This window comes from Musca domestica, unplaced genomic scaffold (assembly GCF_030504385.1).
Source record: "Musca domestica strain aabys unplaced genomic scaffold, Musca_domestica.polishedcontigs.V.1.1 33, whole genome shotgun sequence".
NCBI lineage: Eukaryota > Metazoa > Arthropoda > Insecta > Diptera > Muscidae > Musca > Musca domestica.
The window spans coordinates 2,428,371-2,444,284 of record NW_026712312.1 but is presented as its reverse complement, the minus strand read 5'-3'; the positions used below and the strand labels follow the sequence as shown (position 1 = coordinate 2,444,284).

Sequence of the window (15,914 nt, the reverse complement as noted above, 5' to 3'; positions counted from 1 at the left end):
AGTGACAGCACATATGTAAAACCCTTATCGTCTGATAACAACTTTAGTTTCAAAAAGATGAGATAAGACAAAAGAACTACAGGAAATATTCTACCTCAACCAATGCAGAAGTAGCAAATAACCCGAAAAAGAAAGGAACTAGAATAAACAAGAAGTATAAAATCGTTCCGATAATTCCTGCCAGTGAATAGTTCCTTTGAACCCTTTCGTTCCAGAACGACACAACTCTAGAAACCAGCAACCAGCAATAAAAGAAATAAAGGAAAAAAGCAAAGAAAATGAAAAATATTGGATGTAGTTTTTGATAGTCTTACGGGCAAAAATACGCTTTAAAACAACAACGAAGAGAAGGTCGGTCGGTCGGTCTGATGGTCAGTTGGTCGGCCAGGGAACACAAAACTCATTCGCATGCAAGGTATTGTGGATTTCGATGCTAAATGTGCTGTTTTCATCGTCGAAAGATATTTGCTGCTCCCGTGCTGAATTCCACTTCGGCATAAACTTTGTAAAAATTCTGGGCTTGACAGAATTTTGCAATTTTCAATCATCATCACTAGTGCTATCGGAAAAACGGCAGACACCACGTCAAGCTGGCAGCAAGAATTTCGCAAAGAAAAACCAAAACAAGAAAGGATCAAATTTCACACATACAAAATTCACTCTGCACTATTGCTGCTGCTGCTGCCACTACTGTTGAAAGGAAGGAAGGAAGAAGGAGTTCGTTGAAAAGTGAAAGAAAGGCAACCGGCTGGAGGACACGACGAACAATAGAAATAAAACAATGAAACAAGAGAAGGTAGGTGGCGTTGATGACGATGGAAGTTGGCTACGGAAAGAGTTGGGTACATTCGTTTTGAGTTTTCATGCTTTCGAGATAACCTGGCTATCTTTAGTATGGCTGGCATGCCACCCAACCATATTGATGGTTGCATTTTTACCTTTTTCTTCAAAATAAACACATTTTTTGGAAATGTTTGGTTGCTACATCTCATCATCATCATAAACACCCTTCTATTTGCATGTTCGACAAACAAGTGTTTTTGCAAAATCTGAGGTTAGATGGTCTGCAAAATAGCATGACAATCTTACACCACTACTTGTTTGTCCATTGTTTACCTATGACGTATGTAGATGAGATGTTTGCTGCCACCTTTATTGATTTAGAATAGAATCGTTTGGAAGGAGAATGCCTAAGCTGACAGTGTTGAATTTGTGGCACACAATTTGTAGCTTAGTCATGCTGAGATTCTAACATGTGTGGAATCTTTTGAACTTTGAGCACTTTGAGGTCCGAGTTCCTGGCAGAGACTTCTTGACTCCTAACATACCCCATCAAGAAGGTGTAGCAACCCATACAGGTGGCTTCATGATTGATAACGATTTATAATAATTAGACCCAAGATTTCTTAACTATTTAGTTTCTTTTTTAAAGTTGAAAGCCTTTAATAATGGAATCCTAAAGGCTCTAAAGAGATAGAAAGCCTCCATATTCTGTCAGCGCAATGACGTATTAACGTGGATATGAGTCAGGCCAGTTGGACGATGGCTTATCGCTGATGATAACAATCGAAAAAAGCTTTAGGCATTTATATTTTCCGAACAATGTTTGAACATAGAAGACTTGCAATCCCAACGATGTTCATTTGGGAAACCGAAGAGGGGAATGAGCAGCGGTTAGACGGTTAGACCCTCGGTCTCTTGGGATCAAATCCGTTTCAGGACATTTGGAGTCGATCTAGCGATGTCCGTCCGTCTGGTTGGTAGGCAAGATAACTCTCGAAGGGAGTATCCGATTTGATCCAAACTTGGTACATAATAATATTTTTGTCAAACTTAGATCGAGTTCTGAGATTGGCCATATCGGTCCACTACTTCTGGTAACTCCCCCACAAAATGCCAACGTTTTCAAAGAAAATATTTTACTGCACCCAAAGAGAATAGATGATGAATAGATTTGGGGGGAAGGAACTCGATGGAACGAACAGATATTGTCCATTTTCGTGACCTAGCACTGATGCAAATATTAGGAGCGAAAATGGGCAATATCGGTTCATTCCATTGAGTTTCTCTCCCACAAAAGGTCAAAATTTTGAATAAGTAAAACTCTTAAGAAATGTAACGTAAGAGTCCAATTGTCTTCAGATTTCACACATCACAATGTATTCATTAAACCAAGGTCTGGTGTGAAAATGGGTTATATCGGTCCACTCTTTCTGGTACTTGCACCACAAAGACTAAAAATTTTGAATATTCATGCAACTTATAAAACACGAAATTAACATCCGATTCAATTAAGACTTAGCACATCTCAATAATTCCATCAACACAAGATCTGTTATAAAGATGGCACAGATCGGACCATTCCTTCTGGTACCTGCCCCACAAAGGGTCTAAGTTTTGAATAACCAAAACGATCATAAAATCTAAAATAAGCTTCCGGTTCTGTTCATATTACACACATCATAATATTTTCATTAAGGGTCTAAGTTTTGAATAACCAAAACGATCATAAAATCTAAAATAAGCTTCCGGTTCTGTTCATATTACACACATCATAATAATTTCATTAACCCAAGATCTGGTGTGAAGATAGGATATATCGGTCCACTCCTTCTGGTACCTCCCCCACAAAGGTTTAAAATTTTGAATATTCAAGAAACTCATAAAACACGAAATTAAAATCCGATGCCATGCTGGCTTGGAACATCTCAATATTTTCATAAAAATAAGATCTGTTATGAAAATGGTAGAGATCGGACCATTCCTTCTTGTACCTGCCCCACAAAGTGTCTAAGTTTTGAATAACCAATACGTTTATAAAATCCGAAATAAGCATCAAGTTCTCTTCAAATTACACACATCACAATTTTTGTGAAGATGGGATATATGGGTCCACTCCTTTTGGCACCTCCCCCACAAAGGTTCAACATTTTGAGTACCCATGAAGCTCATAAAACACGAAATTAACATCCGATTCCATTCAGACTTGGCACATCTCAATATTTCTATTAACGCAAGATCTGTTATAAAGGTGGTAGAGATCGGACCATTTCTTCTGGTACTCGTCCCACATAGGGGTCAATATTTTGGAAAACAAAAAGCTAAAAGAATGAGAAATTACGCCTCCAAATCTCACACAAAGGTATTTGCTAACCCAAGATCTGTTGTGAAGATGATATACATCTGCGAATCCCTTCTGGTACCTCCACCACAAAGGGTCACAATTTCCAATACTTATATTTGTCATAACTTGCGAAACTAGTCGGCGATTCGTTACAACTTGCTATATTTAAATATTTCTCTTAACCAGAAATCTGATATGAATATGTAATTTATCGAATTTTTTGATTTCGCATAAAATTGGATATTGAATGTTCGATTTTCTTCAAATTGTGCTTATATCAATATATTTATTTGCATTAGATGAAGTATGAAAATTGAATACTTCGGTCCGTTATGTCTCATTTCATATTCCACATTTTCCAAAAATTTGCTCACATCTCATATTAAGTGAAGGACGTACTCGATGTAGTCCAAATCTGGTTAGGTTAGATACGAATGGGCCAACTGCTTCAGAACCTCCCCATTAAGAGTCAACAGTTTGAATAATTTTAACTCAAGTCTGCTGGTGTACATCTGCCGGCAAAACCGACTGATACTATTTTAGTTGTTTTTAACCTAACTTTTGTGATATGTATGGCCCGGTTTATATTAACTTTTTTCATTTATATTTCGAAATTCTTCTCTTTTCATTTGCAGATTAGAGACCAAACTGAAGCAGAAAAAGACGAAGACGTAGCATTAATAGCAACTATAAAATCTGAAATCAACAACTACAACTTCAAACATTACCCCGCCAATAGCATTCAATTTAAACTGAAACCAACCCATAGAACGGCAGTCGGCAGACGTTACCATAACAAACCCAAACAGCTGGAACAAGAACTAAACGATATACAACAACAAAAGCAACAACAAATCTATAAACATCACAATTGCAATAGACAATACAACTGCAACTCCAACTCCTCCACTACTCTAACTCATAACATTGATCAATATCAGCACACTTGTCTTCTAACATAGATTCCCTCCTCCCACTTGGCTTGGCTGTATTCTTCGATAACACAAACTATACACACTCTTATACAGACAGACAGAATAACAACAAACACCCAATCAACAACCGACATTGTTTTCTTTTGCTTGTCTTGGGATTTTTTTGAAGTTGTGATAGATTTGAAGGGCAATAATGGATTTGGATAGATTATTCCATGACTTGGAGTCCAATCAAAATTATGAATGTGAAGAAGCCAAAAGGAAACTGGCGGAACATTTTACCCAGAGTGAGTATCTCCAGAATAATGGTTTATCAGTTTCTCACTTCCCTTTTCATTTCAGTCAAGGATCAATGGCTGGTTCATAATTTAATGGAATATTATTTGAAGACTGGTTCCGTCCGTATTATTGAGGTATTGATAAAAGCTCAAGCACCACACGATGGTTATATCTTTGATCGTTTGGCCGACTGGCTGAAGACCCCAGCACAGCGTGTTAATGCCTTGAATCTATTCTGTTTTGTGGTGCGCCGGCATCCGACCTGGTTGTTTAAAGTGGAAAAACATCGTTTGATAAAGGACATGCTGCATTGGTTGAAACAATTGGAGGTAGGCCCCTACTCCATTCCACACAAACTAGAGCAAACTAACATATTTTTTTCCCTGCAGATTGAAAAAGAAATTGTACCTTTGATGAGTGCCCTATTGGCCATTATCACCCTATTACCGATCATACCCAATTTAGTACCGAATTTCCTCAACGATTTGTTTGCCGTCTTTGCCCACTTGGCCTCGTGGAACAGTCAACATCCTAGTCGTTTGTCCGAAGACAAGCTGGTCCATCTTCAGCTGGGTCTGCAAATGTTATTCCATCGTTTGTATGGCATGTTCCCGTGTAATTTTATGGCATTCCTCACGGACTTTATACGCCGCGAAAAGGGTGCCATATTTCAGCATACCATAAAGCCGCTGCTGGAGACAGTACGTTTACATCCCATGCTGGTGACGGCCACCGTTGATTCGGAAATAAATTCCGAACGATGGAAAGAAATCCAGCCGCATGATGTTGTGGTGGAGTGTATGCGTCTATCGTTGCCTATGAAATTCCAGGATTTAACATCGGATGTGGCCGCCACCACAACAACAGCTGTGCTATCCTCATTGTCAAGCTCCTCAAGTACAACAACAGCAACAAGTACATTTCAACAACTAACCGCCTCGGCAACTACCTCATCAATGGGACGCCATCATTATGCCCTAAAGGATCATCAGCATCGTCTGGGTTCAGTGGGTGGTGGTGGCGCCCAATCTGGTATTTGGAGTCCTTATTATGAAATTGTAAATTCTTCACATACCCCCTTGACACCGACACCATATATGATGGCGCCGTCTACGTTAAATCAAGGCTCTTTGGGTGTTAGTGGCTGTTCTCCACCCGAAGCGGCGGTGGAGGCTACACCGGAAACCACGCCTTTGAAAGACAACCGAGAGTTGAAAAGACCTTCAATTGGCGGTGGCGGTGCCTCCGGTGTGGTTAATCCTCTAGCGGTGAGGGCCATATTTACCAATAGTCAACCCTCATCTCCACATCGGGGCAAAGATCAGCATCAGCCTCCAACGCAACACCACTATCAACAGCAACACTTTAATTTCCCTGATGTTAGCTCCTCAGGAGGTGCCAGCAGCAGCAGCACCAGTACCACCACCTACGTTGAACAGGAACTCAATACAAGGGTCATTACCCGAGTCACCCGCTACGATCATAAGGTACAACAAATGGTGCACGATCGCAACAAATCCCAAAGCCCCTTTCAGACAATAGAAGCCCAGACGGCAAAAATGGGATTTCAAACCCCAACCGAATTTTGTCGTACGCCGGACGTGGATACTCACAGCACTGGGACAGGTGGTAGTGGTGCCCGTTACTACCAATCGAATTCGATTACTCCCCTCTCGGCCCTCAACAATGACCCATGCTGTGCTGTGGCGGTGTCCTCGGCGGCTATGGACATACCCATAACCAAAGTATGTGATGAATGCAATGAAACTGATCAAACCCTGTGTACCGAAGGTGGCCTTCAAATGCCCACTAGTCATTCGATGCATCTACTGGCCAAAGGCATAAAGCGACGCAATCGCATGACCAGCTATTGTTACAATGAGAAGAGTTGTGAAAAAATCGGTGTCAATGGCAACAATTGTTCCGGAGATTCGTACAAAACGCTTCACAAGGTTCGTAGAACCAAATCCCTATCGTCGTTGTATTTGGTTTCATCGAAAACCTCACAGAGTTCCGGTGATCTATCGGATACCAATGAAGATGATGGTCTGCCATCACTGGGAATGGCAACGGCCACAACAATGCCGAATAGCGAAAGACCATTGCAAAAATGTCCCAAGATGTTGGCCATTGATTCGGTGCTGAAAAATTCAATGCAAATGAAGGCGGCGGTGACGGCGTCTGTGACGGCGCCGTGCGAAGATAAGTCGGTGCAAACGTTGGAAGCCGTACCATTGCCCAATCACGAGAATTCCTTGCTGCAAATGCTGATGGAAACCAACGAATTTCGTAACGCCTATGAGGCCAAGCGACAAACACCCAATGAAATTCTCGAACAATTCATTGCTCGTGGTCTGCGCAACAACAGCATGGACAGCTTGGACAAGGAACAATTTCAGTTGCTCTATCTACAGCTGCAGTACGAACGTTATCGTCGTGAAATACACGCTGAGCGTAATCGTCGTTTAATGGGCCGTTCACGCGACAAACGTTCCCTGGAAATGGAACGTGAACGTCTGAAGGAACAGCTGAAGGATTTCGAAATGAAAAACAAAGAGCTTAGCTCGCAACTGGACAAAACGAAAAAGGCCACCAACGAGCGGGAACGAGAATACCAAGAAGAGTTGTCCGCCCTAAAGACAAAGTATCAAAATGAATTGGAGCAGAATCGTTGCCTGCGCCAGGCCAATGAAAATCTCCAAACCAAATTGACCGATGAATTGTCGCAGCGCAAAGACATAAACTACGAAGTGGAAGCTTTACGGGGTCAGGTATTTAGTTTGACAACAGAATTGCAACATGCTCAGCAACAGGCTGAGGTGGGTATGCAGTGTCGCCAGGAATTGGCGCGACTCGAGGCCGATTTCATAGTCATGGGTGAGGTCCAAATCCGGTGTCGTGACAAGCTGGCTGAAATCGATAATTATCGATCGCGCGACGAAGAGCTGCAAGTTCTGCAAGAGGCCTATAATTTGGAGCTGAAGGGTGAGAGAGTGGACAGCCACCACAATGTCGTATTCTAAGCTAATCTAATTCCGCTCTCTTTTCAGAAATAAAACATAGCCTGGACGATAAAACCTCTCAATTAGATAGCGCCCGTCATAAAATTCAGGAATTACATTCGCAATTGTTAAACAGTGAAAAAGTGATAACTGAACAAAAGCGCCTTTTAAGAGCTGTTAAAGATGAATACCAGGAGAAATTTGAGGTGGGTGGGCAGCATTTAAAATTTGCAAATTTTAAGTGGAAATTATTTTCAATCCATCTCTCATTACAGGCCTTAAATAAAAAATATGAAATACAAAAAACAATCATGATGCAATTGGAAGAACAGTTCAGGATGACGGTGCACAAGCCCCCATCCACAGCGCCAGCACCATCTTATTCGCCGGATACCGATAAAACAGGTGGGCAAGATGGGGTTGTGATTCCGTTTAAAATAAATTTTACATTTTATGTTTTGCTTTCTTTTAGACATTGCCTCCTCGGTGGAGCGCAACTCTCCGCTGTCCACATCGTTGGCGTCGAGTGAAAGTCTATCGACAAGCCTGCGTTCCTCGGAGTTGCGAAATCTACAACCGCTATTGGAAAATCCCATAGCTGAGGTAACAAGTGGCATCAAAATTGTCGATGGCCAGCGTTTACCGCCGCAAACCTTAGATTTGGCCTCATCGGCTAACACGGCCACCAGTTTGCTAAACGATCCAAAGGAACTAAATTCACCTGAAATGATGGTGACATCAGGCGTGGGCGGCAGCAGCTCTCACACTCGTTCTATAACCATGACGCACATGCATCCACATCAACATTTGCAGCAGCAACAGTCGTCATCGTCGATGTCTTCGTCAAAACACACGATACAAACACAAGCAACGAAAGCAACAACTTCATCAGCATCATCATCAGCCTCAATAGCAGCCGCAGCAGGGAATCAGGAAAAAACACATCAGCAAAATCGTTGATCATTGCCACACCAATAGTTTTCACACACAAACACACACGCACTTGGAGAGTGAAATGTGTTGCCTTTTAAGTTCTGTCTTTGTTGTAGACGTACACACACACTCGAAAAAAATCACAAGCTAAGCTGCCCTCTGAAATTTGGAAAACATTATGCTCCCTTTTCTTTGCTTCTTACAAATTTTGTAATAAACGATAATAATGCCAAGCAAAACGCCCATAACGAATCTTCTCTTGTAATAACAAAACAAACAACAAAGTCGACACAAGGACAACGATTTACTGACACTGGTGGTCAAGGTTTTAAAACTCAGCAAACATTTTTATTACACAACAACACTGCTAGCAGACAAAATGACAGCATCCAAAACGAGAGGGAAAGAGAGAGAAGAAACTCCCCGGCTTCTACACAACCCCCCTTCATCACTACTCCTCCCCCTGCCACCAACTCACAAATTGCTTTAATTAGTTCTATATACCTCTTATTTAAATTAATATGTGTTTTTGTTTCGGTATCTTAGAAATAATAAGCCTAATTTACAACAGCACAGCAACAATACCAACTACCCCAGCAAACAAATCACACTTCTAAGACAAACTGGAAACCCCACAACAACAACAACAACAACAAACACCACCACCCACTCACTTATCTATCTACCATAACAATAATAACAATATGTTATGAAACTAACCCAAAACTAAGAAGGAAGAAGGATCAATAACAGAAATCCATCTACAAACTATTATTATAAATAAACAAACAACAACAAAAAAAAATCGAAAAATATCAACAACAACAACAAAAGAAAACAATAAAGCAAATCAAAAATCTATTAATGTTGGGTTTTATTTTGGGCCCTTTATGGTACTATAATGTCACAAGAAGTCCATAGGAAACTAGAGGCAAGTATACAACACATTCCCATCATGGGAGTTTCAAAGAAAGCTCTAAAACGGTAGTTAGAAGGTAAGCTTTTAATAACCTCTACCATTTTAAAACTTCACTTTTGGCCAAATCGACTGCCCTCAATGGTATTAAATTTTGTTGCAAGGAACTAATCTACCCGTAAAGAACCCAAAGTATTAACCGAGCGAAACAAACTCTGCGAGTTCGAACCAAAAGTCGGAAGAATCTTCTGATTTCGGATGCAAATTAGGTCTGGCCTTTGACCAAAAGATGTTGATGTATTGTCGCATGGGAAATTTGGAAGGGGAATTAGCGTTGTCGGACCAACAAATGTTATCACACAAGCAGAAGAGAGAACAAATCTACTAGAAAACAAGAAAAAAAGCTGTAAGTTCGACCGGGCCGAATTTTGAATACTCTGCACCATTTGGAACGAATTTGGCAATTTTCAAAATAATAAAATCCGTTAAAAATTCTCTCAAAATCTTAAAAATACCGAATGTAGCCGTTATATTAGGGTCTATACGACGACGTGGATCTGCATAGGCAACTTTTGTCATAAGCCATAACAATATTCAAATGCGAAACTTGAAAAATAAATCGGGAATAATGTCGCTAAAATCATCAAATATTGAATATCGGGAGGTACTATTGTACGGGGGCTATACCAAAAAGTGGACCTGCACAGACAATTTTCTGTCATAGGCTGTAATATCCATTACGAACTTCAAATACCAAATTTGGAACAATTCCGGTGAATAATGTCGCTAAAATCATGAAATACCGAATAATGGGAGGTATCGTGGCTATACGAAGACAATTTTCTGTCTTAGGTCGTAGTATCCATTACGAACTTCAAATACCAAATTTGAAACACTTCCGGTGGATAAAGTTGCTAAAATAATATAACGAATATCGAGAGGAGCAGTTATATGAGGGCCATACGAAGACGTGGACCTGCACAGACAATTTTCTGTCATAGGCTGTAATATCCATTACGAACTTCAAATACCAAATTTGAAACATTTCCGACGAATAATGACGCTGAAATCATCAAAATGCCGATATAGGGAGGTACCGTTGTATGGGGGCTATACGAAGACCTGCATATACAATTTTTTGTCTAGGCTATGTATCCACTACGAACTTCAAATACCAAATTTGAAACCATTCCGGTGAATAATGTCGTTAAAATCATCAAAACACCGAATATCGGGAGGTACCATTAAATGGGGGCTATACGAAGACCTGGACGTGCAGAGACAATTTTCTGTCATAGGCTGTAGTATCCATTACGAATTTCAAATACCAAATTTGAAACAATTCCGGTGAATAATGTCGCTTAAATCATCAAAATACCGAATATCGGAAGGAGCCGTTATTTGGGGCCTATACGATGACGTGGACCTACATGGCCCATTTTCGATACCAAAAGTCATGCAGACTTAATATACATTTGAGTAAAATTATATCAATCTACTTCATTTCGTTCGGGAGTTAGAGTGATTTCCACAGACGGGCATCGCTAAATCGACATAGAATTTTATGCTGATCAGAGGGTCTAAAATGTATATTTCGAGGTGTTACAAACGGAATGACAAACTTAATATACCCGACAAATTGGCAGAATTCGGTCAGACACGTCGGAAAAAACTTCAGACTTTTAGCAGACGTATCGGACGTCCGACATTTGCTTCAGCTTTCAAAATACCGTTATGAAGTTGTAGGATCTCGTACTGTGGTGTTCGTTCTGATATCTTTTCTAATCTGGTTCTGTTTTTAACTCCAAGCTCTAAAAGGAAGCTACATGTCTTGTTTGGGTCCAAAGCGACACGGGACTTAGGTGAGTAGTTTTGGCTGGCCAGTTGAATAGGTGCAGAGTGTCATGTGTCAATTCGACCCCATATGAATTTAGGCGTTTGCACCATCCAAATCTTCAGCTGAAATGGAAGACGGATAATCTTCGAGTATGGTATTCACTTTGTATTCTGCTATAATTCCAGTGACCGCGGAAGAGTGAATTTTATTCTGCCCTGTTTGATAGGCCTGTTGATCTAGAAGCTCTATCTTAAATATCTGTGCGTCTCTCTCTCTCTCTCTCTTTTATATCTATGTACCTCTCTCTCTATAGATCATGAAGCTCTCTCCTTACTTGCCTGGACGAAAGTTGCCTATCCACCAGATGGTGTGTGGGATGGTTGTGTTTATAACACCCAAGCAAGTATTGGATAAGGAGGCATCCTGTTGCGGTCCTTAGGACGGCGTTATGGCGGTACTGAGCGCGTTTCCTTTGCGAAGCACATAGTTTACCACAGACCGGCTTATTGCTTTGTAAGAGGGGAAACAACTCTCCGATCAGGGGCCGTCAACCCAGTTGGGATTAAAACTACTCGCTGAGAACCCAGAATATCTGATTATAGCCGATTCGGTTGGAGATTGCGACCAAACCTTTTGAAATAATGAAAATAATAAGTTGCTTTATGTGGGAGTTTTGCCAAAAAAAAAAAAACTGATCTGCGCTGAATATTTTTTTGGGAGGAAATAGACCAATTAGTGGCCCAATATAACCATTTTCAATAATAAACATCCTTTCAATGCCCATGCTAAATTTATTCAGTAGTACGAGCCCTGTCGTTATTTCCAGTTTTAGTTGTCCCCGAAGAACGGGCGAAAAAAAAATCAATATTCTCTTTAGTGTATGGTAGAGGTTGGAGATATTAAGGCCTTCAATTTTCTTGTTGCAGATGAGCTTCAGTGGACTATCAAGAGTAGATTTGGTTGACATTTTATGAGGTAAATTGTTTTTCAGCACCGCTGCTAAAACGCAAGGCAATGAAGTTTGACTCGAAACCTCTAAACTTACATACAAACATGTCAGTTTGCCTCTGGTCAGGGGCCGTCAACCCAGCAAATATATGCCACCATTATGTGGGGGCTTTATATTTAAAAAGGGGACCAACATTATACCATTTTTTTGTTGGGAGTAGAACTACTCGCTAAGAACCCTGAATATCCCATTATAGCCGATTTGGTTGGAGATTGCGACCAAACCTTTTGAAATACTGAAAATAAAAAGTTAATAGTTTAGTTTTGCCAAAAAAAAGTTGATCTACGCTGAGAATTTTTTGGTAGGAGATAGACCAGTTGGTGGCCCAATATATACAATCTTCAATAATTAACATCCTTTCAATGTCCATGCTAAATTTCTTCAGTAGTACGAGCCCTGTGGTTATTTAAAGTTTTAGTTGTCCCCGAAGAACGGATGGAAAATTCAATACTCTATTGTATGGTAGAGGGCGTATTATAGTATTAAATTTTCTTGTTCCAGATGAGCCTCAGTAGACTATCAAGAGTAGATTTGGTTGAAATTTGTTTTTCAGCACCGCTGCTAAAAACGCAAGGCGATGAAGTTTGACTCAAAACCTCTAAACTAACATACAAACCTGACAGCAACTGGTTTGTTTTCCCCAGCTGAAATGAATGGACGAAAGTCAGTTTACCTCTGGTCTTAAAGGCATTAAAATATACCAATAAACAGCTGTGGCCGAAAACTGGTTTCAATTAAAATTTGAAGTCGTTCTAAGGTGATGAATTGTCTGGAAAAAATTATTTTTTCGAATGAAAGAGAATTTGACAAATTTGCATGTAAAGGCTCAGAAGCTCTCTGAGAGGGTTTCTCAACTGAAACATTATGTTTCTTACTTCTTGCTTAATAACTATTCAGTACTCTTCTATATCAAAATAGCAATGGACCAAAGATCGGTCTATGGATGAAGGGGATTCCAGTCATGAATCAGGATTAAAATGCGTATGGAGTTCCCAACCAAAATTTCACTGGGGCATATTTATGTTGCTTTAATTTCTCCTTCGATAACTCCATCTATAATTAAATCATCATTCGCACATTTTGTGAGTATACATTCCACAATGTTTATTGGGAATTGGCATAATATTTGAATAATATTTTTAAGCCCTACAATTTTTTTTCTTGGACAAGAATATTGTCTTTTGATAGAGATTTTATATTGTTATGAATATTATTGACGATGTTTGGAAAACAGAGGACATGGATATTTTACTAGATGACTTAATTAAATGAAATTATTTTAAATTATACAATTATGGTGTGTGTGTGTGTGCCAGTAATTACATTCTTATTTGGCAAATTTTTATAAATTGACAATTAACTTAACCTACATATGTATGTATATAAATATAACTTGTTCACTGCCTGGAATCAGTTTCAAACATAATAACTACAATAAAATGAGATAATAAAAGTAGTAGAAAACATATGCATACAATAAAAAATATTAATACAATTTCGTCTTCGAGCACGATGCGATCGATGTGATGATGTTGCCCAGTACATTGAGAACGTTTACAATGACATTGCTGTGAATAGCACAACTATTTTGCTTGTTCCGAATCGCTGGAGGACATTGCAGGTGGTGTAGAACGACCGTCTTGCTGTACTTGATGTTGGTTCACCAAACGTTGACGTTCCAAGTACATGGAAACCTTTATGTTGCGCACTTGATGGTTGTTGATCAGTTTCAGGAGGGCAATTACGCCAATGCCCACATTAATGGCAAATGCACCCCAGGCACCAAACTAGGGAATACAAAAAGGGAAAATATTAAAATGCAAAAACATTAAAAATCATTAGACTACTGCCTTGCCATACCTGTGCCGTTCCCATTTCAATGTAAAACCTGGAATTATCAATATTATCCGTATTGGCATGTATGATATTTTGTCCAGCTGTAATTTCACACGTTGGAAAACGTTCAGTCATGCCATCGCACCAGACAATGAAACCCAATGTGATCATTATCGATGAGATAATGGACATTGCCAGCATCCAAATGCTTAGGACCACATCAACAAACAGAGCCAAAAATGATTCCTCATCCTTCATGCGGGCATAGCGATAGATTTGCGTCGATGATATGATGAACATGAAAATGCCTGTGACCAATGGGAAATTACAGAAATCTGATGAGGCCCATTTGGGATCAAACATGCCGTCCTCTTCACGCCATTTTCCCGTCGTAAAGAGCAAACAATGGCCACTAGTCAAGGAGAAACAACGAATCGCATTAAATTAGTCATTGTTTTTGTTTGTTATCATTTCGATGAATGAATGAATGGAATCGAAATACATATATATGTTTGTGTACTTACCAAAAGTCATGTATATTAAAGCTTAAGGGCACCACCACACAAAGGGCCAAAATCAGAATAATTACATGCCCTGTTATTTGACTCAATAGCAAAACATTGGCAAGAGCCATTTCGTGATGGGGTCTTTGAGTTATTTGCCAGGAAAATTTAACAATTTCTTTAGAAAGTCACAACAAAAACAAACAATTGCTCGTGAAAAATTGCAGCGAAACAACGCAGTTGCATGCAGAGTACAATGTTAATACCATGTTGTGAATAACGCCGTTAGATTTCCTATTCAAAGGAGTTTTTATCGAACAGCTGTTGATTTAGGGTTACCAAGACTATGGGAATGTTAGTGAAACAGTGAACTCTTAAAATACTAACTTACCAGATGTTCACACAAATCAATTAGTGTTAAAATAAAATGTAGTAAAATGCATGGCTCTTCGTAAAACGTAAAATAAAATGTTCACGCGAGTGACATATTAATTTTTTAATATTGAAGAATAAAGCCTTCTGGCTTTTTCGCGTTTATTGTATGTAATAGATCTTCGTTGTTGTTTTACATAGCCATGTGTCTACTGACGAAAATATACTAAAATAATCTTAGGAGGGCACTTTATCGGTAAAAGTTATTGTTCTGCAATATATTATTTTAAATTATAATTTGTTTTTATAGTATTGTTATAGTCTATTGTGTGAAAAAAAAGAATTAACAACGTACTCCCATTTTTTTGAATATTTGTTGAATCGGAGAAAAAAAAACACACACACACAACATGGAAGGAATTTTTTGTTTCACATTTTTTTTTTAAATTTTATTGAATGGAAGCAAAAACTGTCGGAAATAGCATCAAATTTAACATCGAAGGTGCACATTTTGAGCTGACCTCATCGGCAAGTAAACACGATCATTTTGTTTGTATACAAACTGCAGGACAACGAATGTTTGCTCATCGGAGAAGACCAAATTCGGCAGTTCACCACTTTCGGCCAAGCGAAACAACTCTTTAGCTCTTTTGAGTCTGTTTTCTTTCTGTTGCGGTTTAAGTTCTTGTACTTTTTGGAATTTCAATGGCTTTACCCCGAGCTCATTTTCAATTTATCAATATTTGCCGAATGGAATATTGCGATATGTTCAGTTCTCGAGCCATTTTTCTGCCACTGCGACGTGGATTTCAACCAAGTTGCTTCTATATTTTTCGAACCATTTCTGCTGATGTTGCCGTTTTCTTCCGTTCACTTCCTTGACGTCGGGCTACTCTACCAGTATCACGTAATCGGTAACGAGCGATGGTACGAGACACAAAAGATTTATTCACATTTAAATGCTGGAGTGCTTTAACGATAGCCCGTTGTGGTTGCTGGGACAATGAACTGTCAAACCAATTTTGGTAAAATGCAACTCTTTATCTGAGACAGTAAGATAATACTGTTTTGTCCGAAAAATTGTACAATTTATTGTCCATTAACACCAAAAATATCCGTTTCTCCTATAAATAAATTTGAAAAAATTTCAAATTATTTTATTTTTACC

General features: G+C 39.3%; 3 protein-coding genes across 3 annotated transcripts in view; 1 reads left to right on the top strand and 2 right to left on the bottom strand.

Annotated features, from left to right (window-relative positions):
* LOC101894765 (uncharacterized) overlaps positions 1 to 15,914 on the bottom strand; it is a 244,614-nt gene that overhangs the window by 44,863 nt on the left and 183,837 nt on the right. The gene's annotated exons all lie outside the window — the stretch shown is intronic.
* LOC131800556 (hamartin-like) lies at positions 190 to 9,134 on the top strand. The gene is made up of 7 exons (XM_059125356.1): positions 190 to 796; positions 3,760 to 4,346; positions 4,402 to 4,667; positions 4,728 to 7,323; positions 7,389 to 7,546; positions 7,616 to 7,745; positions 7,813 to 9,134. The coding sequence occupies exons 2-7, from the start codon at positions 4,253 to 4,255 to the stop codon at positions 8,298 to 8,300; spliced, it is 3,732 nt and encodes a 1,243-aa protein (XP_058981339.1). The 5' UTR covers positions 190 to 796; positions 3,760 to 4,252; the 3' UTR covers positions 8,301 to 9,134.
* LOC131803735 (transmembrane protein 179-like) lies at positions 13,114 to 14,581 on the bottom strand. The gene is made up of 3 exons (XM_059125372.1): positions 14,396 to 14,581; positions 13,896 to 14,283; positions 13,114 to 13,822 (listed from the first exon to the last, which is right to left on the bottom strand). The coding sequence occupies exons 1-3, from the start codon at positions 14,503 to 14,505 to the stop codon at positions 13,619 to 13,621; spliced, it is 702 nt and encodes a 233-aa protein (XP_058981355.1). The 5' UTR covers positions 14,506 to 14,581; the 3' UTR covers positions 13,114 to 13,618.

What these genes read in the sequence shown, in the direction of transcription:
- LOC131800556 (XM_059125356.1), top strand. Translation starts at nt 4,253, where the DNA reads ATGGATTTGGATAGATTATTCCATGACTTGGAGTCCAATCAAAATTAT. An exon ending in ATTGGTTGAAACAATTGGAG is followed by an intron (nt 4,668 to 4,727) that starts GTAGGCCCCTAC and finishes TTTTCCCTGCAG; the next exon opens with ATTGAAAAAGAAATTGTACC. An exon ending in AATACCAGGAGAAATTTGAG is followed by an intron (nt 7,547 to 7,615) that starts GTGGGTGGGCAG and finishes CTCTCATTACAG; the next exon opens with GCCTTAAATAAAAAATATGA.
- LOC131803735 (XM_059125372.1), bottom strand. Translation starts at nt 14,505, where the DNA reads ATGGCTCTTGCCAATGTTTTGCTATTGAGTCAAATAACAGGGCATGTA. An exon ending in TTTAATATACATGACTTTTG is followed by an intron (nt 14,284 to 14,395) that starts GTAAGTACACAA and finishes CTCCTTGACTAG; the next exon opens with TGGCCATTGTTTGCTCTTTA. An exon ending in TTGAAATGGGAACGGCACAG is followed by an intron (nt 13,823 to 13,895) that starts GTATGGCAAGGC and finishes TGTATTCCCTAG; the next exon opens with TTTGGTGCCTGGGGTGCATT.